Here is a 24,367-nt window from a genome sequence, read left to right on the forward strand (position 1 = left end):
GATCGAGTGAGACTGAGACAGAGAGCGAGACAGGGAGACAGAGGCACGGAGACGTTGTGAGACAGGGATGTGAAGACGGAGTGAGACAGAAAAACAAATAGGGACACACGGGGATACACTCAAGAGACCCAGGGTGGTACACAGAGCCACAGGGCGGCACACAGAGCCAGGAGGAGACACAGAGAGACAGGCAAACAGAGTCACACAGAGAGATAAACAGGGACACGGGCTGACAGTGACTCCGCTAACAGAGATATCGGGGTAACAGGGGACAGCGCTCAGTGAGAGTCCAGGGTTCCAAGTCTAACTCGACTCATCTCGTGACAGTTATCCGGAGTCCCAAGTGTGAACACGAATTGGAGTAGCTGGGCGTAGCGAAGTCCAAGGATTATTGGGCTACCTCTGCTTACCCTGCAACCATGACCGAGTAGGACAGGGGGCAGTGCATCTGAGCAATATGAATATGAAGCGGCTCATGTCTTGGTTACACGTTCGGTGTCACAGTGGACCCTAGACAGGGGATATTCACGTTTGTCAGGCGCTCTTAGCCACGGCGTGCTCCTGGAAGATGCGGGAGGGGGGGAAGACGCGGTGATATATTTTTGTACATTTAGAGAGGGGGAATGAGACGAGAGGGACTGGAGAAAGAGGGTGGAGAGTTTGGAGACGTTTATTTATTTATTTTTTATCTACGAGGATTTACCGAAAGACCCAAAGAGTGAAGGACAGTGTTTTGTGTGTATGTTAAACTGATTTCACACCATACGGAGCCAACCACGCGAATCGGAGGTGCGGGGGATAGACGACCAACTAAACACACACACAAAAACTGTTCTAACGACATGGGGTTTCTGTTTAACGTCGTAGTGTGGTGGTGTATGGTGTTGTATCGGAGGCGCACAAAGCTGGGGACGAGGCGATTCACCCTCGGTGGAGTCCAATCCACCCCGTTTCCACGCGTCCCTGACCCACCCGGGCGTGGAGTTCACGGCCACGATGCACCTAAGGGGGCCTTTTGTTGTTGTTATTCTTATTATTACTACTAAACACTTTTATTGAAATTGCTGTGTGTTGGTTTATGGTCTTTGGAATCTTCGACGTTTAATATCTTCGGATTTACGAAGCCAAACGAGCTGACATTTTCTACACAGACTCGTTTCGCGTGAATTTCATGAAAAAAAAACTTCGTTTTCCCTTGTAGTTAGGCGCGACTATTCGAGATATCAAAATGGGGGGGGGGGGGGGGGGGGGTGTAAATTAACGATGATTGATTATAATTAAGAAAAAAAAGTGATTTTTTGGTTAGATCACGTAAATATAAATGTGTCGTGAACACACCACCACCCGACACATCCAATTAGGGTTTGTCACGTAAACAAATCGTAGCCAATGAGTTACTACTTCAGCACTAACCGGTGTGTTGGAGTGTAAACCCGCAACAGTTCCCACTTGAGTACTGTGACGTTTCGCTGGTGCTCCTCTGCACTCTGCTGTTGCTCGAGGGCGACTGCATCCAGCTGCCCAGAGCGTCCTTCACGAGCCTCCTTCACAGAGGCTGATTTTGTCCACGCAGCTCCATATCATCCTGGACCACGCGAGTCCATCTCTTCACTATCCCGTATTGCACCCATTTAACCCCCTCTATCCGGCAAAACAAAAGTTGTTTGGGCATGTGGTGGCTGGGCATGCAGGCTACGTTACCCAGCCAACACAGCTTTGCTTGCCGGAGGAGATCACCAATGGGACTGTATTCAGATCGTTCAAGGATTTGTGAGCTCCTCAAACAATACAGCATGCAGATTAAACCCAGGATGGATCGTAGACAGGCAAGCCTGAATGTTTCTAACCGGCACAGATGTTCCATCTGAGGGGTCCACGTTTCGCAAGCGTAGAGAAGAGAGTGCATGACTTTGGCCGAGCAGACCCGAATCTTTGTGTGGAGCGACAGATCATCATCACCACCATCTTCACCACAACTACCACCACAACCAATGTCACCATCACCAGTAATATGTTTAATTTACAGGAGAGAAGCCTCATGATATTCATCACCACTATCACCATCACCAAAGACAAATATCCCCTGTAAAACATTAACAGGGTGTTGGGAAAAGTGCTGTTAGAGACCACCTATGCTGGTGGCCAGCACCACACCCGATCGGCTTTGTTTCCAAAGTGGTGATGTTTACACACCATACCAGGTACTCATTTGAGGCTAAACCGACCTAGGGGAGGTCCAGGACCTGTTCATATAATCGTCACTAGTGTTGGCTGCGAGAGGGAGTCGGACACGGGCCGCGACTCCCGCTGCTTAAATAATAGTCGAAGCCTCCACGATATTCATAACCATCACCACCATCACTAGCAGCTACTGACAGGCAAGGTTTTCTTCAGGGCACGCAGGTGATGCTGCACCAATTCCCAAATCCATTCACGAGGATTGAGAGACAGAAAGTGGGTGAATACATTGAGGATTTATAGACGGGAAGTGAGTATATGAATTGAAGATCAACAGACAGGAAGTGGGTGTATGAATTGAGGATTGAGAGATAGGAAGTTAGTATACATTGTTGATTAACAGACAGGAAGTGGGTGTATGAATTGAGGATTAACAGGAAGTGGGTGTATGATTTGAGGATTGAGAGACAGGAAGTGGGTGTATACCTTGAGGATTAACTGATAGGAAATCGGTGCATTAATTGAAGATAAACGGACAAAGTGAGTGCATTCATTATGTAATCACTGTGGTTTTCATTAGGCTCACTGGCACTGCTCGCCTCTCTCTACGTGTGTTTGATGAAGAAGGGTCATTGCCTGAAACGTTGCCTTCTGTACACTTTTCCTTTGAATGAGGGGGTGAGTGGGGTCTCCGTGGTGACTAGCAGATGTTAACTACTTCGCCTGGTATGCAGGATGTTTCGAGTTCGATTCCAAACCTGACGCCTGCTGTATATTTTGAGTTTAAGTATTTCTGGACGTGGTTGAATGGATTTTTCTCCGGCTCCAATTTTTTCCCTCCATATTTAGAATCAACATGAATTAAGAGTATTTGGCTACTATACATTTCCACGTGATAAGCCACTATATATATCAGTAGGCTTTACCTAGTAAAATATTCAGTTTAGTTTAGTGAGGAAGTCGGTGGGTGAGTGGGTGGATGAGTGGATAGGTTGGTGAGTAGGTGAGTAAGTGGATGAGTGAGTGTGTGGGTAATATGGTAGGTGAGTGGTTGAGTGAGTGATTGGGTAATATGGTGGGTGAGTAGTTGAGTAAGTGGGTGTGTGGGTAGGTGCGTGGGCGATAGGGTAGCTGGGTGGGTGAGTGGGTGGGTGAGTTACTAAGTGAACGATTCGGTGAGCGAGTAAATACGCGTATATATATATATTCCCCTTGTAAGCCTCCTCCTCCCCCTCCCGCTCCTCCTCCTTCTATCCTTCCTCCTCTTGACCCTCGAGCCCAGGGTTGTGCGGGGGGGGGACAAAGCTCAAAGGTACACATCAGATTTAAACCCCAAGACCTGAAACATAAGATTCCACGCGACGCCAGTGAGTGACTGCATAGCGCAGGCTGGAACGGGAACGTACATCTAGATAGTGCAAGTCGCGAAACCAGCCATTGCCTATGGACATCTGCTGGCAGTTAACCAAAATTAGTCGGTTCTGTGTGAGTCTGTGGGTCTTTGTGGGAGTCTGTGTGAGATTGTGGGTCTCTGTGTGATGAGTCTATGGGTCTCTGATGAGCCTGTGGGTCTCTTTCTGAGTCTATCCGTCTCTGTGTGATTAATCTATTGGTCTCTGTAATGAGTCTGTGGGTCTCTGTGTGATGAGTCTGGATCTCTGTGTGGCGAGTCTGTGGGTCTCTGTGTGGTGAGTTTGTGGGTCTCTGTAACGAATCTGTATGTCTCTGTGTCAATCTGTGGGTCTTCTCCCTTCTCACTCCTCATCCTCCCTGCTCCTCCTCATGCCTCCTCCTCACTCCTCACAGCTCACTGAACGGTAAGATCCACGTACGGGCTCTCCACCCCTGGCTTGGTGGTGGCGCTGTCCAACTGCGAGTCTGGGCATTCGTAGGGCGACGCCGAGTGCTGAACCTGAGCCTTGTAGTTCAGGTAGTGAGGCTCCGTCTTCTGGGCTCTTCCCTCATCCTCCAGCTGGAGATGATAGAGAGAGATGGAGAGACGTGGAGGGGAGGAGATTAGAGTTATAAAGAGATAGTAATAGAGAGAGAGAGATAGAGGGATATGTGGAGGTGATGAGAGAGAGAGAGGTGAAGATATAGAGAAGTAGAGGAGATGAAAGAGAGAGATACAAAGAGGGGTGGAGGAAATGAGATAGATGCATAGATACGAGATAGAGAGAGGAGAGATCGAGAAAGAGGTGGAGGAGATGAGAGAGATACAAGGAGGGGAGGAGAGATGATGGGTTAAGAGATAGGGAGAGGCACAATGAGAAACGGATATGTTGGGGAGACATGGCTCTTAGGCGAGTCTCTACGTGGGTCTCACCTCTTCGTAGATTCCATCTTCATTATCCTGATGGGGGGAAGAGAGAGATTGAGTCATGTGGGTAAATGTAACGTTCCCCGTATCGTTTCAAGGAGCAATAAACCATCATCATCACATGACATAATCTTCTTTAGAACTGCTTGTTGTATTTAGTTTGTTGCCCTACATCCCCAGCACCTCCGATTAGCGCAGTTGTCTATGTACGGTGCGAAAGAAGTTCAAAACACATACTTACAAAGACAAAGATCCCATTTATAGCCTTAACAGACTGTTTGGACAAGCCCTGTTAGCGAATAATGGCTATGAAGAAGGCCGGAACAGCAAACGAGGGGGTGGGTGGCCAGCACCATGGCCGGCCGCCTTTGTTTCAGTTACTTATATGAGGCTGAGCAGAGTGGTTGAGTGAGTGACAGAGTAGGTGAGTGGGTAAGTGAATGAGTGGGTAAGTGAATGAGTGGTTGTGTGAGTGGGAGAGTGGGTAATCTAATGGGTGAGTGAGTGGCTGAATGAGTGGGTGAGTGAGTGGTTGAAAGAGTGGGTGAGTGGATGAGTAATTGGGTGTGACATTGCCACTGGTGTTGATAATGATGATGGTGCTGATTGTACCTTCATCGCCTCGCGCTGAAACTTTATACCAGGCAGTTCATCACTCTGTGGTGAACACAGAGATCAGGTTCAGTGGATGTGTGGGTGGGTGAAAGTGTGTGAGTGAATGAGAGGGTGAGTGAGTTGGTGGGTTGTTGAATGATTGACTGAGTGAGTCTGGCAAAAAAAACCAAGTCTCTTCGGTGGTGCCGGACGGTAACGCTGTGGTGAACAATGTCATGGGGGGAAAGGCCAATTCCAATCGGCTATTCCGCTCGTGGCATTTGTAGGCGCTACAGCTGCCAAATGGGCTCTGGATAGGTACGCAGGGCTGCTAACCCCCTCCGCCTTCGATTTAATTATACAACACGTAAAATGATCAAACTAAGCTTGTGCTGGAGGCCCTGGGGGGGGGGGGGGACAGGCGTCAATGACGTCTCCTGGCCAAACCCCATTTGGCAGAGCCAGGAGACTGAATCCTTACCCTCAGGATTCCTCGAGAAATAGCAAAGCTCTGCGAGTGGCCACGTGCAATGTTCGAATGCTCACTGCAGAAGAGAGGCTGCCCCTCCTCTATTGGGAGCTGGACTAGTACCCCCTGGATGTATGTGGCAATCAGGAGGTCTTGTGGACTAGCTCTGGCTCCAGTCATCATGAGGGGTGGACGTCCTCCACTCAGGGCAGGAGACTACTAAACAACAGGGAGTGGCTCTTCTTCTGAACAAAATAATTAAAGGGGCGTGGGAGCATGGCAGTGAAGTGTAGGAAGCTGTAAGTCCCAGGCTACTATGGCTGACCGTCGCATCAACGGTAGATGAGGAATGATGGTGGTGGTTGCTTCTGCCCCCACCAGAGATGAACATCAGTGGAGGGATGCAGGCAAGGCCGATGAGTGAGATGCCTTTTATGACCTGTCACAGCTGCTACCTAATGTGGTCCCTCGAGATAAATATATTCTGTTGGGTGACTATAATGCCCAAGTGGGTCATGATGCTGGAACATGGGCTGGAGTGATTGGAAGGCATAGTCCAAATACGCGAAATAACAGTGGTAGGAGACTGCTATAATTATGTGCAGTCCATGGGCTTGTAATTACCAACCCGCTGTTCCGGCATTGGCACATCCACACAACATCATGGGTGCACGCCAGGTCCAAGCAAGAACATCTGCTGGAATATATTGTGACGGAACAGTGGATGCAAGCCCATGTCCTTGACACCAGGACCTACCATGGAGCTGATCGACCCACTTACCATCGGGTTGTCACCTGTAGGATGCGCCTGCCAATCTTCCACTCTAGTGGTGGGTGTCCATCTAGAACCCCATTAAAACCCATAGTGGCCTGGTCTCAGCTAGCCGATGAAAGTTGAAAGTGAGAATTTCATCATCGCTTGCAGCTGAGGTTGGCATCGCCCCCCTCCTCCTGAAGCAGAGCGGAAATGGGTGAGTTTCAGGACTTTGGCTCATGCAGCTGAAATGGCTGCATTGGGTACAGGGCCCAGACATCTCCAGAGATCTTGGCTGACAAAGGAGGGGTTCGGGCTGGCTGTAGAAAAAGCGACTGGCCCACTCCCACTGCCTACAGCATCCCTTGTGAGAGAATGAGGCTGATAGCAGCCTTCGCTCAGAAGTTCGGAGAGCCGTGCGGCAATGCAAGAATGGGTGGTGGTCGCGGGTTACTGATTTTCTGAGGAGATGGAGTCTGCCTCAGTAGCCAGTGATCACAAATCACTCCTTGATGTCCATCAAAAAAGTTACTTGCAGCAGGACACCTATTACCATCCTTATGGGAAAGAAAGTTCATCTGATTTCTGACCCCAGGAACAGTTGTGCAGATTTGCTGAGAATATCTGTGAGGTCTTGTGGGAGGGGAAATCCCTCAGCCTAGAAAACATCATGGGGCAAGGTGGAGATGACCCTGCTGAGGCTGCCATGCCACCAATATTGGAGGAAGTCGCCACTCTCTGTGAGTGGCTGGTTGAGGTGCCATCTTTTGAGGAAGTACGGAAGATGATCCAAAGTCTTAGACCAGGAAAAGCGCCAGTCAGGATCTTCCAAGCGGACTGCTGAGGGAAGCTGGTGTTTGTTTGCAGTCATCAGAATCACAGTCTGGACCACTGGATGGGTTCCACAGGATTGGAAGGATGCACTGGTAGTCCCCATATTTAAGAAGGGGGACTAAACAGTCAGGGGCATCTCAATGCTCGGTGTGCAAGGAAAGGTCCTGGCAAGGATTATTCAACATCGCCTTGCAGGCACGTTGAGCAGAGCCTTGGGGAGCCGCAATGTGGATTCAGGCCAGGGCAGTCCTGCAAAAATGCCATATTTTCTGTCCGGCTGCTATATCCGAGGTGTAGGGATGTCCAACAGGACCCATATCTCTGGTTGATTGACCTGGCCAAGGCCAATGACACTATCAATAGGCCTACTCCCCGACTCTCTGCTCACAATCATTAAAGACCGTTATGATTGTGGGTGGGACCGGATTAAGTTACATGGCCGGAAGTCGGAGCCATTCCCTCTTCACCTTGGGGTGTGACAGCGATGTCCACTTGCGCCTACATTATTTATCATGTTTTTAGAGCACATAGTTCTATAATATTTCCATGGATGTACCAGTGGAGTTTCTCTCATACAGATACAATGGGAGGCTGATCGATGCCCAAGTGCGGTCGATGGATGGCTCCCTATTGGTCATATACAGTATGTTATGTATGCTGATGATCTGTTGATTGCTGCTCACTGAGAGAAGGAGTTAGAGGTGCTACTGCTGGACCTGGAGCGTGTTAGTAAGAGGTGGGGACTTAGCATCAGCCTCACCAAAACTAAGCACCTGCCTCGGTATTTTGTACCATCAGACACTCCACCCCCACAACTCCCAATTGGTGATGGGGCAGTTGTGGAGAGAATGGAACGTTTCCCATACCTGGGCAGTGTGCTCAGGTTTACAGCAGAGTTCTCGCTTCGAATCAGGCGAGTGGCATCTATTCATCGGCTGCGTAACGCTGTGTAGAAGTTACCTGGTCTATCGCAAGGCTGCGTTGGTTTGGTCATGTAGCCCGCATGCCCAGCCACCGGATGCCTAAAAAGCTTTTGTTGGTCCTCATAGACTAAACGGGCGTGGCATGGGCTAGAGAAGAGATGGGGTGATGTGGTACAAGAGAATGTGGAGCTAAGTGGACTTATCGATGACTGGTACCAGCGGTGTCAAGATCGGCCTCTGTGGAGGAGGCACATGAAGGACACTACTGGTCAGTTGGAGGCAGTTGCCCTCCAGCAAAAACTGAAGGCACAGGAGCGACGCTCACAACAAGCAGAGCGCTGGGCGGATAAAACGCAGCAAGTTGACACAGTAGGAGGCACAGGTGGTGCATCGGCCAGTCATCGTTGTCAGTAAACCATGGCACCTGGGTCTGTCCAATGATCTGCCAGCAGGCGTTCGACGATTTACTTGCCATTAAAGTGCACATAGCCTGGCACATGAGCTGTGGTGATGTCACCACCACTTCGTGGAAAATCGCGGTTGTGGAGTGAGGGGGTAAGTGTGTGAGTGAATGAGGGGAGTGAGTAAGGGGGTGAGTGAGTGTGTGAGATAGATAGTGGGTAATTGAGTGGGTGGGTGACCAAGATCATCCATAATATAGTTTTTTTGGTTTATATCACATAAGTATATAAATGTGTCATTAAACTCGACACTACCAGACACAGACAATTATAAAGGGTTGTCACGTACATCCCGGTGTGCTGTACTAGTAACGAATCGGCATATTCGGTTCATGTCACAAACCTTACTAATTGGCTGTGTCGGGTGGTGGCGGGTTTAACAACACATTTGTGTTTATGCGATAAAAAAAAAAACTTATATTATGGATTGTCACTGTTCATGATGATGATAGTGCTGATTGTACCTCCTGCTGCACCTTCATACCAGGCAGTTTACCAGGCACCTGTGATGAACACAGAGATCAGATTCAATGGCCGTGTGGGTGGATGCATGTGTAATGGTGTTGTTGGATGGACGTGCACCATCTCCGGTTAGCACCCAATGATTACCTGTAGGGGGCAATCACGATATACCTAGCCTCGGGCAAGGGAGGGTTGTGGGGTGTCCTGGGATCCCCTGGGGCCCCTCCCGGGGGGGAGGGGGCTGTGGGGGGTTTGGATTGAGTAAATGGGTGGATCAGGAAGAGGGGAAGCGAATGTGTGAGTAAATGAGTGGGAGAGTGAGTGGCAGAGAGAGTGAGTGAGTGGGTAAGTGAATGGGTGAGTGAGTCAGTGAGTGGTTCAGTGAGTGTGTGAATGAGTTCATCATGCAGATGTGATGAACACAGATCATATCAGTGGGTGGGTTCGCAATGGCTGTGTGGGAGGGTGGGTTCACAATGGCCGTGTCGGTGGGTGGGTTCACAATGGCCGTGCCAGTGGGTGGGTTCACCATGGCCGTGTCGGAAGGTGGTGTGGCATAGTGCATGAGGCATACCCATTAAGCTGGAGAGAGAAACTCGTGTCCTTGGGCGCGGTCTTTTGTGTGGAGCCAGGAGCAGCCACAGCGTGGTCATACCGGCGTTGGGACAGGTTTTGAGTGGAACAGGCCAACCAGTGGGAGGGAATCTCAGACCATTTATAGTCGGACCTCTCACGTGATTGACTCAGGGGCTAAACAATGGGCTGAGAGCAGCACTATAAAAGGAGCACCCAAGTCGGCAGTGGGGGGTGGGACGAGCTGGACGAGCTACCACCCTCAAGCAGCAACACGAGTGAGGACCAGAGGATCTTCACTGTAAGTAGCAGTTGACAGCTCTCTCCCACTCCATGGAATATATATTTTATAGGGAAACGTTAGGTGACGTTAATATTATTATCTGTTTCCAGTGGCCGATCTGGGGATTGATCCAAGGCAGGTGGGACTTCTGGGATGGAGCAAGGGCATGACAGGAGCCGCAGAAACGGGGAACCAAGTGCACTGCAGCCTGGCACTAGCCAATCTTGGAGAGTGTTGCCATCTGGTTCCCTGGGTGGCTGCTTGGCTAACTGTTGACATCTCCCACTGCTCGAAAAGGAGATAAGCTCGAGGCACGAGCTGCCCACTGCGAGGGGTTAGCAGGTGAGCGGTGGAAACCCCCGAAGAGGAACACAGAGCCGTCTGTAAAGCAGATTTGTATGTGGGAGAGAAGGGAGGTGTATTATCCCCTCCCCTAAAGTTTATCTGTGAGTCTCAGGAACGCATTAGGAACACTAGGTGTGGTTGGATGTTTGTGAGTGGTTTTCTGTTTATTCTATTCATTTTATTTTCTTTGTGGTAGCCTACTACCAGGCTATAGCTCCTCTGCTTGGGGTGGTTGGTGTCATCTTATGTAGAAATAAAAGCTGACATCCCTAACAGCCAGGTATCTTAGTGGTCTAACACCAGTTCGACTTTGCACCCCAACCGTCAGCCCTCGTGGATAGGCAACGTGACTGTGGGTTCGCAATGGCCATGTCTGTTGGTGTGTTTGTGATATCCGTGTCAGTTGGTGGGTTCACTTAGTCCATTTCGGTGGGTGTATGGGTTCATGATAGCTGTGTTCGTGGGTTCACGATAGCTGTGTTCGTGGGTTGGTGGATTCACGATGTCCGTGTCGCTAGGTGGGTTCACGATGGCTGTCAGTTTGTGGGTTCAGGCTGGCCGTGCCGGTGGGTGGGTTCAGGATGGCCGTGTCTGTTGGTGGGTTCACAATGGCCGTGTCGCTAGGTGGGTTGAGGATGGCCGTGTCGGTGGATGGGTTCACGATGGCCGTGTCGGTGGATGGGTTCACGATGGCTGTGTCGGTGGATGGGTTCACGATGGCTGTGTCGGTGGGTGGGTTCACGATGGCCGTGTTGGTGGGTGGATTCACGATGGCCGTGTCGATGGGTGGATTGATGATGGCCGTGTCAGTAGATGAATGGGTTCACGTTGTCCGTGTCCATGGGTAGGCTCACCGGCAGTTGGCCCCGGCCAACTGGACTCGGGATGTATCGTGAGGGATCCTCTGTAGCAGAGGTGTTTTGACGCTTCTGTAGGGCATGGGGCTGAGGCAGGAGAGGAGAGAGGAGGGAGGGGGGAGGTGGAGGAGCGGTTTTTGAGAGAATGAATAGGGAGTGAGTTGGTGAGTGAGTTGGTGAGTGAGTCGATGAGAGATTGAAGAGTTTGTGAGTTAGTGAAAGATGGAATAGTGAGTAAGAATGTGATGGTGAATAGTGAGCATGTTGTTGAGAGAGAATAGTTAACGAGTTAGTGAGCGATTTATTTGTGAGTGCGTTGGTGAGAGAGTGGATAACGAGTGAGTTGGTGAGAGAATGAGTGACATGGTGAGTGAGTGAATAGAGAGGGAGTGACATGGTGAGTGGATAGCGAGTGAGTTGGTGAGAGAGTGAGTGACATGAGCTGTGAGAATCTGTTGGTGTTGATGATGATTATGATGATGACGATGATGATCATGCTGTTGATGACTATGATGATTATGACGATGATGATCATGACTATGATGATCATGCTGATGATGACAATGATCATGACGATGATCGTGATGATGTGATGACGAGATCTTTAATTACCAATGCTCACCTCATTGCGTCGCTTGCAGTAGCAGACGCTGAGCGTGATGACGAGGATGAGCAGAACCCCAGCTCCCACCCCGACTCCCACGCCGATTCCCAGGGCAGAGCTTTGCGTGGGAGTCTGGGGGTGGGAAGACGCGTGGGGGGGGGGGGGAGACACGGGGCGGGGGGGGAGATGCGGGGAGGGGGGGGCAGATGCGGGGGGGGGGAGACACGGTGGGGGGGGGGGGGAGAGATGTGTGGGGGTGGGGGGGAGACGCGGGAGGGAGATGCAGAGGGGTGGGGATGTGGAGGGGGGCGGCTCGGGGTGCTGACCCCATCCTACCAGTGTGCTTAACCCTCATAGGGGAAAGTTCCGCCCGCGTGTCGTGTGTGGGTGTATGTGTACAATATTATTCTACTCACTGTAGGTCGAGTCGTCGTCGTCACCTGCAAAACAACATAATCGTCCTAATTAGTAACATCATCATCGTCAGCGGCATCATCATCAACATCATCATCAACATCATCATCAACATCATCATCGTCAGCAGCATCATCAACATCATCATCGTCAGCAGCATCATCTACATCATCATCATCGTCAGCAGCATCATCATCAACATCATCATCATCGTCAGCAGCAACATCATCATCGTCAGCAGCATCATCATCATCATTGTCAACAGCATGATCATCACTGGGGCGGGCAGGCGTGATGCTGACCACCCACCCCCTCGTTTGCCACAATGCCGGCCTTTCTAGGTGCTTCTTCTTTTGTACAACGTCACGTTCAGGTGATCAAAGCCAGTAAAACCTCGTCAGGAGTAAGCGCAGTTAGTGAGTGTATCATCGTTGCTCTCCTTCAGTGTATTTTCACTATTTTTTTCAGGGGGGGGGGGGGTGGGGTGGGACATTTGCCAAAAATACATCAGCAGTGTGAGTGAGGGGCCACGCCAAACGTTTAGGAACAACCATTGGGGGATTTGACAGCAAGCAGCAGGATGTTGATGTTGATGGGGGGGGGGGGGGGGGATTGGTGTGGTCCCTGTTTGCGTGTTGTTGGGGGTGGTCGCACGTCAGGGGCCCACGCTTAAAGGGCCACCAGGGGGGCAGCCAGTGGCCCCGCGGGGCCTTGCGATTGTAATGACAAGGTGCCATCTGTTGACCAGGAGGGGTAATCACGAGTATGGGTGCGTTATATAATAACCAACTAGAAGCGGGGCGTAACTGGGTTTAAGGTAAAATGCGGGGTCAGACGGAAACCTGCTCGAAGGTTCTAGAAGGGGGCGTGGCCGGAGGCGGGGCCTGGCCACGCCGGAAAGTATATAAGGGGGACGTGACCGAAGGTTCGGGGCTGTCCTTGGGTCTGGGTCTTGGCTGCTGTCGCTGTCTTCATCATTATTTTTCTTCATCGTCCGGCCGCATGGCCGATCCTTTGCATGGCTCTCATCATCGTCATCGCTATCCGAGTCAGCCAGCTATATAGATAGACGCCGACGATGGGGCTGTGTCGATGGGTCAGCTATGCGTAGCCGTGTATATATATATATAAATATGTCGCCCAATGATTGTGCATAAAGTGTGCGAAATAAATAAGGTAAAGGGGGGTTTTACCAATTGATAGAATTTATATCCCACTAAGGTGGGGTATTAATTCTATCAGGCTTCATCGTCAAAGCGTGTTCAAAAGAAAGTTACATTTGCAACTCCATTATTTCAGACTACATAATGACGGAGAAAGTTTATTATAAGAAACTTAGCCGTCCTTGTTCGTACCATGTGTGGAGGCAGTGTGTTTGTGGAAGCAGCGTGTTTGTGGAGGCAGCGCGAGTGCAGGGACAGTGCATGCTCTAGTGGTCACTAGGGGTAATTAAAGAGTGGAACCATCTGGGAAGTTAAGGAACACGCTCGAGAGTTCGAGAAAGGGGGCGTGGCCAGGAGCAGAGCGAGGGCCATGCCGGGGATAAAAGGAAGAGGCGAGGTTCGGGGCTGGCGTGAAGTCGGGGTCGACTGTTTTCACGCCGTCGCTGTTTTTGCATCATCGCTGTCTTCAGGTCGTCGCTGTCTTAATATCGTTGCTGTTGTTGCAGTCTTCATATTGTCGATGTCTCTGCGTCGTCGCCATTTGCTTGCCATACCTGGCCCAAGTTATCTGCGCGTCATCCCTGGCCAAGTCAGGTTATCTGCGTGTCATCCCTGACCAAGTTATTTGATTGAAGCACCCTAAATAATACGTAAAAGAACCCTATACAGTTTGTGTTGTCCGAGAATCATTACACTAGTATGGGTGCGGAACGTTAAAAATCGCCACGGCCCATCGGGGAAAGAAATTCATGTCTGGATTGTGCCATATGCACAACCACCCTGCCTGGTCTGGTCGGGACAAACCCTTGTGGAGTGGGGGGCTGATTTGAAGGGGGTGGACTATAACGGTGTGGCCCAGCACTGTTGTGCAGTGGAGAGTCGAGGTGGCTGAGTTTACATGAGGTAAAGGGGGGGTGGTGAGGGGGGAGAATCCTCTAAAAACCCCAACTTCTGGAAGCAACGGCGCCGTTCGGTCTGGTTTTAATTGGCGGCAGGTGTTGCCAATTAAAAGTTTAATACAGTACAACGAATTTTCGAGGTTCCGATTCGAGGACGCTGCATGTGCCAAGTTGATTGACATCATTCCATAGGCAAGAGATGAATGTCTACTACTCAGCAAGAGGCAGTGGATTGGCTGCTCATGAGGGAGAGAGGCCGTGAAGGTGGGACTACATTTGTGGACTTCAGCGGACACCACTGGACTACAGGGGAAGATGACGACCTACGATCACCACGACTACAGGACTCCAGGAGAAACCAGTGATGACTACCGGGCAGACGGCTCCGAGGCCCAGGCTGCAGCCTTGTTGAGTTGTTCAACGTGGGGATAGAGGAGCCGGCTGGGTCTCTGGACTGTCGTCGCGTGGAGTTTTAACTTCATAACCACGACTGCAGCTGTGCAGATTTGTTCAACGTGTGGTTGCAGGCTTCTACCAAGTACAAAGGCCGTCTTTTGTGTTGATCCTTCAAGAATACAATTGTAAATGCAAAACAAGATACTCCAGTTGGGTCCTGGGAATCCTTGAGGCTGCACACGATCCTGACTGCAGATTTGTGTACTTATGCTGATTTATGCTGCGTTTTCGCTTTGTCCGAGACTGGAACGTGTGAGTGTGTACGAACGGTCGTCGTGTTTTTTGTATGGTTTATTACCACGGTGCTCTGTTATTGTCACCACACGGGGGCGATGCGTAGCCGTGTGTTCGAGGTTTAAGGAGTCGGTTCTATTCAGCCTTCAGTATTTTTTAACACGCGGGTAAACTCTGCGATAATTTTTTAAAGTATTTTACTGATTTTTCTGAAGTTGTTACCCTGTGAGCTAAGAAGTTATTGAATTGGGTTTCATCAACAAAACAAAACTGTCAAATTTTTAAAGACGTTTGCAACAGGTCGCATAAACATGAAATGCAATAAATACAGCAATGAAAAAAGTCAACAAATAAAACAAATGTACAATATCTTACTTAATTATTAATTAAATTTCACTAAAGTGAACATTAAGGTTAGAGAAACATTGTAGATGCGGGAAGTTATTATCCGCCAGTGTTTGATACGTGTCCTTGAATAAAGTGTCACATTCTAAATCTTAAGACTCTCTGTATTCCGGATTAAAGCACGTTCAAAAGTCCACATTGGTGCCCTTGAGGGAATTGCATGGGAGAGAGAATGGAGCCGAATCCCTCTCCCATCTTAATAAAAAAAGAGCAACCCTCACAATAGCATAGTTTATAATAGTGGTGTATAGTCTCGTGTAGTGTGTATGCCTGTATGTTGAACTTCTTTCGCACCGTGCATAGCCAACCATAAACATTCGATAGGCGTGTGGGTCAGTGGCTATGTGAGTGGGTTGAACTTCTTTCGCACCGTACGTAGAAAACCATGCAAATGGGATGTGCTAAACCCATGCTTCTAGTGAGTTGAAATCTTAGAAGGAAAGGTGCATGCGTGTGTGGTGTGCGTGCATGTGCTGATGGGATGTGTACAACGTTCTTCTACTCACTATAGTTGGAGGGACTGTGGTATCCTGCAAAAACAGCATAATCAGCATTATCAGTAACATCAATCATCAGCGATATTTAAACTTATTTTTTTTTACTATTTTTTTAATTTTACAATGTAGGGACCCCTGAGTTGACCCCTGAGCTGTATGACTCTTTTACAAAGTGACATGGCTATCACAAATGGTTGCTCAACGAATTTGCTTATCATCGTTGTGTAGAAATGTATAGCAGCCAAATACTCAAACGCTTGGTGACGTTGATTCTAGATGTCGAGAGAAAAACCGCAGGGCCTGGAGAAAAATCCACGCGACCACCACGGGCAGAGAGACACGCAAACTCCATATATACAGCAGGCCTCATGGTCGGGATGGAACCCACGAACTCCTGTATACGAGGCGAGGTAGTTCACATCTCGCATCATCATCGTCACTGTAATCGCCACCACCGTTATCACCAGCCCCAGCATCACAACCAACGACAAAAACAAGAACCGTCGTCTGTCACTAAGTGGCGATGACATCACCATGGCGTTGTGCCATGTTCGATGCACCTTGGCCACCTGACGTGTTGTGATGAGGTCATGGGATAGATCCAGGTGCCATGGGTTGACAAACAGATGCACCACCACCTGTGCTCCCTACTGCGTTTTAGCCTCCCAGCGCTCTGCTCGTTGTTGTGAGCCTTTAATGTTTCTGGAGGGCGACTGCCTCTAGCTGGCCAGTAGCGTCCTTCATGAGCCTCCTTTTTAGATTTGTTTACAACAGTTTTTTGTATTTAGTTTGTCCTTTCCTCCGATTTTCCACGGTTGGCGTATGGTGCAAAATAAGTTCGCTATACGTACATACGTAGAGGTTGATCTTGACCAGGGGCGGTTTCTTCATTAGGGCGATTGGGCGACGCACCACCAATGTCATTCAACCACAGAGTTTCGCGAGCCGTTACTGTGCCTCTGGATATAGTCCAATCAGCGTCATGCTACGTTCTGTGGAGTACCGCCTCTTTTTGGGCGATTTCACTCCGGCTGAGAATCGCCCAGAGTGTTCCCATAGACTTACATTCAAAGATGTTTTTTTTCGAACGGCGGGCACTGCAATGCATTCTCTATGGCTTCCGGGAGGGCTCGCACTAACGTGCTTACGTCATCATACGAAAGCACGTTTCATCCAACAATATTATTTGTCGCCACCTAGAGGAATCTTTAATAAAAGAAACTGAGTGGATTGTAATAATAGTGAGTAGAGAAACAAACAAGATGTATTGTAAGAGTCACTTTATTTTGCATTAATATTAAAGAAGTGAAGTTGCCTTTACATGCTTAAGCTGTTAATTTATCCATTGCATGGGTGGACCTTGTCCTTATCAATCATCCAGACATTTGCCCCCCCCTGAGAGATTTTGCAGGAGCCGCCACTGATCTTGACAACACTGGTACTGAACATTGCCAATTCCACTCAACTCCACATCCTTCTGTACGCATCAGCCTATCTCCATACTCTAGCTCATGCCGTACCCTTCTCGTCTCCTCTATCCAAAGAGAATCTGCTTGGTTGGGCATAAATCATCACCCAAACTCCGGTCATCCTCGCAGCGGCTTTTGGCTGGCCATCTAACAAAGACGGTCATTGCATCGCGTGCTTTGAGATGCGCTTCTGCAGCCGTCTGTAATGTTCTTCCTTTCGATATAAGGAAGCCAGTGGAGCTATGCACTTTAAAATCATCTAGATTGAAAACGCATTTATTTCGAACTGCTTTTTGTGTTTAGTTCACTGTCCTTCCCCTGTACCTACACTTTGGACGGTTGGCTATGTACGGTGCGAAAGAGGTTCAACATATATGCTACTATACCAGTGATGTGCGGTCAATGGCTGGGGAGGCACTGGCTAGTGTCAGAGCCCGATTCACACACGGAGGGGGGCGTGGCCTCACTAAAGGGGGGCGTGTTAGACACGTCCCCCTCAGTAGGCAGATGTGATAGCTGCCTCCTCTGGTGCTTTTTAATTGCAGTTTCATGACGATTTTAGCGAGCCTAAATATATTTTCCACATACGTGAAATAAGTTACCTGGAGTATGGAAGGCAAGGACATTAAATGAAGGGGTCTACAAACATGACATTGGTGACATACTGAGATAGTAACAGGCACGTGCTTAAATTTCGATTTAAAGCTTTCGTGACTGCAGGGATTCATCTTCCTGGTTCTTTCGGTAAAGTCACGTAGAAGGGAAATAATAAAAAAAACATAATAAAATACAATTCTCACGACGTTTCGGCCACAACGCAAGCAGCCGTCCTCAGGTAAAGAACAGGTATGTCGGAAAGACAAGTGTCTGAATGAACACCACCAAGCTTGGCAGCGTATATTTAAGCTGGGTTAGATAAGGAAGGTCGCCTTGACAGAGGAGCATTACGGAGGGCTGCGTTGAAACCTGCAGTCAGGCCACCAAGATTATATGGCTTGCCAAAGATACATAAAGAAGATACACCTCTTCGTCCCATTGTCTCTACTATCAACTCCCCCACCTACAAACTGGCTCGTTTTTTGTCTGAAATCCTGCGGCCTTTCACTGGAAAAACCACATCTGTGGTACTAAACTCTACTCACCTGGTATCGACAATCAAGGGAATTTCCCTGTCCCCAGACGACCTGCTTGTCAGTTTTGATGTGGTTTCCTTAATCACCAAAGTTCCTGTACCTGACACCATCGCAATCATTGAAGACTTGGTTCATCAAGGACTGAATAATGAGGTACCCCCCCTTGTGAGACACTGCTTAACCAATACATACTTCACCTGGAATGGAACTTTCTACAAACAAACTGAGGGCACCCCAATGGGCTCCCCCCTATCATGGAGAAATTGGAGACTGACGCCATCCAGACTGCCACTCTACGCCCGATCTTATGGAAGAGGTACGTAGATGACACTTTTGTCATCTGGCCACATGGCCGGCCTGCTCCAGACCAATTCCTCGACCACATCAATTCCATACACCCAGCCATCAGATTCACCATGGAAGTCGAAAAAGATGGCAAGCTACCCTTTTTGGATGTCCTAATTCAAAGGAGACCTGATGGTTCAATGAGCCACTCTGTCTACAGGAAAGCTACCCATACGGATGCTTACCTAAAACCGGATTCCCACCACCATCCATCCCAGAAGAATTCCCTCATCAAGACTCTACACCATAGAGTCCAATGCATCTCCGACCAGGAACACATTGCCAGTGAACTCAAGCATGTACGCCAAGCTCTTAAGGCTAATGGTTCCTCCGACTACACAATCCGCAAAGCCATCACTCCAACCATCAAGAAGGATCTTGTTGAGCCATTCAAAACCATCACCTTACCCTACATTGCGGGGGTCACAAAAAATATCTCCAAAATCCTGAATAAACACAAGATCCAGGTCCGATTCAACACAGTACATAAAATCCGTGATCTGGTCCCGTCTGTAAAAGATGTGGTTCCAGACATACAGTACCCTGGCGTCTACAAACTAAGTTGCCTCTGTGGTAGCAGTTCATTGGAGAAACCAAACGACATGTCTCGGACTGCATCCGTGAACATTAAGCAGACCTGAAACACGGTAGGACAAACTCCTTAGCCGTGGCAGATCACTGTTACAATTCAGTGGGCTCACATGACATTGACTTCTCCAAGACAGAGGTTCTCTGCAAGCCATCTGGCTACCATTAGAGATTCGTTCATGAGGCGATCCACATATACAAACACAGAGACAATTTCAACCGAGAAGATGGATTCTGGCTCAGCAATCATTGGAAGGACGTAATAAACCATTTCGGATCTTAACTGATTGTGTTCACGTTTACGGTGACTTTCAGACCGCAGTCCACTCACTGGCATTGGCTATATATCTTTTGTATTCTCCGCAGGGAATGGAGTCTTTGCTCCGCTGCAAGTCTCCTTTCACCACTCTCCCATTGACATATTTTGTTGCTTCCTCTTAGTACCTTTCACGCGACGGTCAATGGTATAATGTATAGCAGATTGTATAATAATAAATAGTATCAAAGTGTAATGTTTAATATAATGTATAAGGTAATATATAGTATCGTCAGTTTAACACATAGGCTTTCGCGACCAATATTGTTCATAATCAACGATTTTTGGGGTTAGATCGCGTTATTTATAAATGTGTCGTAACCCTCCACCACCCAACACGGCCAATCAATAAAAAAGTGTCACGTTGACAAAAGACAAATAGTTCACTGCTTTAGCCCACCGGTGTGTTGAAGCGTGAAACCACAACATTTACAGTTTGAGTACGACGTTTCGCTGGTAATTGCATCCAGCATCATCGGGCAATTCGCCAGAATGGTGAGGCTCTGCTGTGTCTCCCGTTCTTATATAGAGCAGCAGCAGGGTGACGTCATCATTAACTCATTAACTCATCAGGTGCAAAGATTTGAGGGGGGGGTTATTGTAATTATATACTTGATTAGTAATAAGGCTATTGTTACGATGCGAGTTGTAGATTAGTAATCATTTGGAATGTGTTCTATTGTGATTATGCTACATAATCACAATAGAACACATTCCAAATGATTATTAATGTATAAGAACGGGAGACACAGCAGAGCCTCACCATTCTGGCGAATTGCCCGATGATGCTGGATGCAATTACCAGCGAAACGTCGTACTCAAACTGTAAATGTTGTGGTTTCACGCTTCAACACACCGGTGGGCTAAAGCAGTGAACTATTTGTCTTTTGTCAACGTGACACTTTTTTACTGATTGGCCGTGTCGGGTGGTGGAGGGTTACGACACATTTATAAATAACGCGATCTAAACCCAAAAATCGTTGATTATGAACAATATAGTATCGTAATTGTATAGTGAATATACAGCAGTATGGTATAGAGTAGGGTGGGTAGAATAATACATAGTGTAATATTACAATGTATAGTCTAAGGTATAGTAATGCAGTATATAATTTAATGTTGGGTTTATCTATGGCAGTATATAGTACGGGGTAGATGTGTGTGATGTTAGGAAAAAGTTTATCTGGAGGCATATTATATTTTTTGCGACATAGAATTAAAATGACTTACTTTTCGTAGCTCAGCATATTGGAGAGTATATTTAGTATATTGATGATATTGATGCAGTTTATATATTTTTTTTTACGTGGTGGTTTGGCTGCTGCAGCTCCTTACTATAAAAATTCCTTCCCTTTATTACTGCTAACCCTCCTTCCTCCCTTTGTTGATGCTAATCCTACATAATGCACGGGCATAATATGACTTTGAGACCCCCCCCCACGCATTCCACAAGTAGTGACTAATCCCATATCTGCATTTTCCATAAATATGCTAAATTCCTCTGTTGATATGCAAATTCCTTTGTCAAGGCGCCCTTCCTCCTCTAACCCAGCTTAAATATACGCTGCCAAGCTTGGTGGTGTTCATTCAGATGCTGTTTTTCCGACAGACATGTTCTTCACCTGAGGACGGCTGCTTGCGTTGTGGCCGAAACGTCGTGAGGATTGTATTTTATTATGTTTTATTTTTATTATTTTATTATTTCCCTTCTACGTGACTTTACCGAAAGAACCAAGAAGAAGCACACGCGTATTGCCCACACTCCATCCAGTTACTGAGGCGATGCACAATCAGAGGGGAGGCTGAGCACATTGCTGCCTCACCTCTCGTCTCTTCCTGTATTTGCAGCGGAGCTCCACAAATTTGGCAATTTTTACTAATAAAATGATTGGAATCATACAGAAATTACATTTATAACACAGATCAGTGGAAAAATCTTTATGTAATTCGATTTTTTTTTTACTTTTCGTAGCAGCTATTTTCATTGGAGTATGACAGGTGAGGCTCTGCCTCCCCTGACCGCACGTTCCCTGTACTATACTCTACACTGCTATATACTACACTATACATTACACCACTGCTTTTAGCACAGTTGACTACATATGGTGCGAAAGAAGTTCAATAAACATAGTAAAGACTTGCCTGCTGGAGCTCACCTTCCAGCAACGATGAGCGCCTCACAAAATCTAGACTAGTTCAACCCCAGGATGGATTGTTGGCAGGTCAGCCCTGAAGCTTCGAGAAGGGAGTGCATGACTGACCGAGAAGTTCCCCTGTGATATACAGTAATCTGTGCTGAGGGATTTTTCCTCCCCCAAGGCCTTGTAGAAATGCTCAGAAATCTGCGAACATGTTTTAGGGGCCCGAAATCGGATCACTTCCCCTTAAGGACGTTAACAGGTATGGAATTGCAAGTGACTTTTTTATTGAAGTAAAGTGACTTATTATCGCAAGCTTCTGAAGCAGATTTCATCTCCTCAGGAAACCGCAACCACCACTCATCCATTCAGCGCAGCATGGCTCTCTGAACCTCTGGGTGAAGGCTGGGGTAAGCCTCCTCATTCTTTGACGTGTGATGCTATAGACGGTGGGAGTCGGCCTGTCGTTTTCTCGCAGGCATCCGAAACACCACCTCTGTTAGCCTTTGCATATCCATGAGCCAAAGTCCTCTGAAGCTCTCCCATTTCCCCTCGGTATCATGAGGTATGTGGGAGGGGGTAGGGCGGTCGATGCCAACCCCAGCTTCAATCAGTGATGAGATTCCTCTCTCAGCCAGGGTGCCTTGGGAGGTCTCGACCGTATACTGAATGCAGCCTTTGCATCTCCATGAGCAAAAGTCCACCATCATCTTACAGATGACAAGTCAATTGTCAGTGGGCAGATCAGCTCCATGGAAAGTCCTGGTGTCAAGGAAATGGGCCTGCATCCGCTGTTCTGTCACCATATAGTCCAGCAGACACTCTTGCTTGGACCCAGCATGCATCCATGATGTGTGGATGCGTCAATGCCGGAACAGCGTGTTGGTGATTACAAACCTGTGGGCTGCACATAAGTCTATAAGCCTCCTGCTGTTGTTATTGAACTGATTTGAACCATGCCTTCCAATTATGCAAATCCAGGTGTCTGGATCATGACATTTTGGGTATTAAAATCACACAACAGGATGACTCCATCTGGAGGGGCAACTTTAGCTCGCATATGTGACAGGAGGTCCTAGAAGGCACCTGACTCGTCAGCCTTGCCTGCATCGCTCCACTGATGTCCATTTTAAGTGGGGGGCATAAGCAACCACCACCACTTACTAATGTCATGTTGTTCTGAAGAAGAGACACTCCCTGTTGTTGGCAGTCTCCTGCCCTGATTAGAAGACTGTCCACCCCTCATGGTGACTGGAGCCAGAAACTTTCACCGAATTTCCTGTACTCTACAGAGATCCAAGTGATACCAGTCCAGCTCCTGTCAAAGGAATGGCAGCCTCTCCTGCGAAGTGAGCATTCAAACATGTAACATTGCCACTCGCAGTGGTTTCCTGCTGTTTCTGATGGAATCCCGAGGGTATGGGTTTAATCCCTTGGTTCTGCCAGATCGGGTTTCGCCAGAAGACATCATAGACGCTTGTCCCCAGGGTGCCTCCAGCACAGGCTTAGTTTAACCTTACATTTGTGGTTTCGCAGTGAAGTGGTTTTAGGTGGAGGGATCACTGGCTCCTCGCTTCCGTGCAGAGACCCCCGTTGGTCACTGTGGAGGCTGTGAGCACCATGAGGGGAACAGCTGATTGGTATCGGCCTCTCCCCCAATAGCATTGTTCAAAGCAACCAAAGCATTACCGACCAGGAACCATCACCACCAACACCACTATCACCACTGACCGTTGGGTAGGGTTCACACGCATCTGAGTAGCTGGCTCCAATAGGTCGTTTCAAAGCACTCTGTAGAGAGATCAGCAGAATCATCATCATCAACAACATCACCATCAAAAGCTGCATCAATAATGCCATAATAAACATCATCCTCATCAGTAGTAGGATCAGCATGTACCTTATCGATGATAGTAGCTAAATTCTGTGGGACAAAAAACAGAACATCATCAGCAGCAGCATCACCACCATCATCAGTATCACGACCACAATCATGACCACCAACACCATCACCACAAACACTACCGTCATCAACACCACTTACCACTGTAGGGGTGTTAGAGAGAGAGCCGTTATGCATGGCAGCTTATGGGAAACAAACACAGTGGGCGGGGCTACGTGAGTGCACGGGGGGGGGGTGCTCTCAACGACGTCCGCACCAGGCAGCCCGGGGCCCCACCCCTCAGCGGGGGTGCAGTATAAAGAGGAATGTGTCAGAGGGCTCGGGGCAGAATGTTAAAGCTAAACCAGTGAAGACCGAAGATCGTCTAGCTAGAGCCCTGGACTCCCCTGGGACGCCGCCCTTGTCAGGGCCGCGCAGGACCGAGCCAGCGGCGTGGTCCCGAGAACCAGAGCTAGTGCTCTGGGACTCCGGGTACCGTAGCCCGACTTACCAGTGTCGGGCCAGACAGCCTCCCCTAGCCCGTTAGTGGAGGACTAGGAGGTAGGTCAGAGATAGCTAGCAGTGTATTCCCAGCTAGCCGGGTGAGGGGGCCGATACCCCCTCTAGTATTGTATGTCCACAGTTGTGACTACTTGTACGGAATAAATACGTGTGCCTCACCAACGGTGTCCAAGAGTCATCAACGGTACTTCACCACCACCAAAACCATGAACCTCAACAGAGATGGTGACGTGACCAACACAGTACTAA

General features: G+C 48.4%; 1 protein-coding gene across 11 annotated transcripts in view; it reads right to left on the reverse strand.

Annotated features, from left to right (window-relative positions):
- Positions 1 to 1,994: 1,994 nt before the first annotated feature.
- The window catches only part of LOC144733000 (uncharacterized), a 42,091-nt gene continuing 19,718 nt past the window's right edge, over positions 1,995 to 24,367 (reverse strand). For 9 of the 11 annotated variants that reach the window (XM_078614693.1, XM_078614690.1, XM_078614687.1 and 6 more), the window contains 10 exons: positions 23,615 to 23,638; positions 23,446 to 23,505; positions 15,735 to 15,758; positions 12,074 to 12,097; positions 11,676 to 11,789; positions 11,051 to 11,140; positions 8,998 to 9,036; positions 5,111 to 5,155; positions 4,505 to 4,531; positions 1,995 to 4,150 (listed from right to left, as the gene is read on the reverse strand). In XM_078614693.1, the coding sequence (XP_078470819.1) occupies positions 3,986 to 4,150; positions 4,505 to 4,531; positions 5,111 to 5,155; positions 8,998 to 9,036; positions 11,051 to 11,140; positions 11,676 to 11,789; positions 12,074 to 12,097; positions 15,735 to 15,758; positions 23,446 to 23,505; positions 23,615 to 23,638 (612 nt within the window). In that variant the 3' untranslated portion in view covers positions 1,995 to 3,985. Of the gene's footprint in view, positions 4,151 to 4,504; positions 4,532 to 5,110; positions 5,156 to 8,997; positions 9,037 to 11,050; positions 11,141 to 11,675; positions 11,790 to 12,073; positions 12,098 to 15,730; positions 15,759 to 23,445; positions 23,506 to 23,614; positions 23,639 to 24,367 lie in introns of all 11 variants that reach the window. The other 2 variants (XM_078614686.1, XM_078614692.1) reach the window with 2 other exon arrangements.

Source organism: Lampetra planeri, chromosome 45 (genome assembly GCF_965212315.1).
Source record: "Lampetra planeri chromosome 45, kcLamPlan1.2.h2, whole genome shotgun sequence".
NCBI lineage: Eukaryota > Metazoa > Chordata > Hyperoartia > Petromyzontiformes > Petromyzontidae > Lampetra > Lampetra planeri.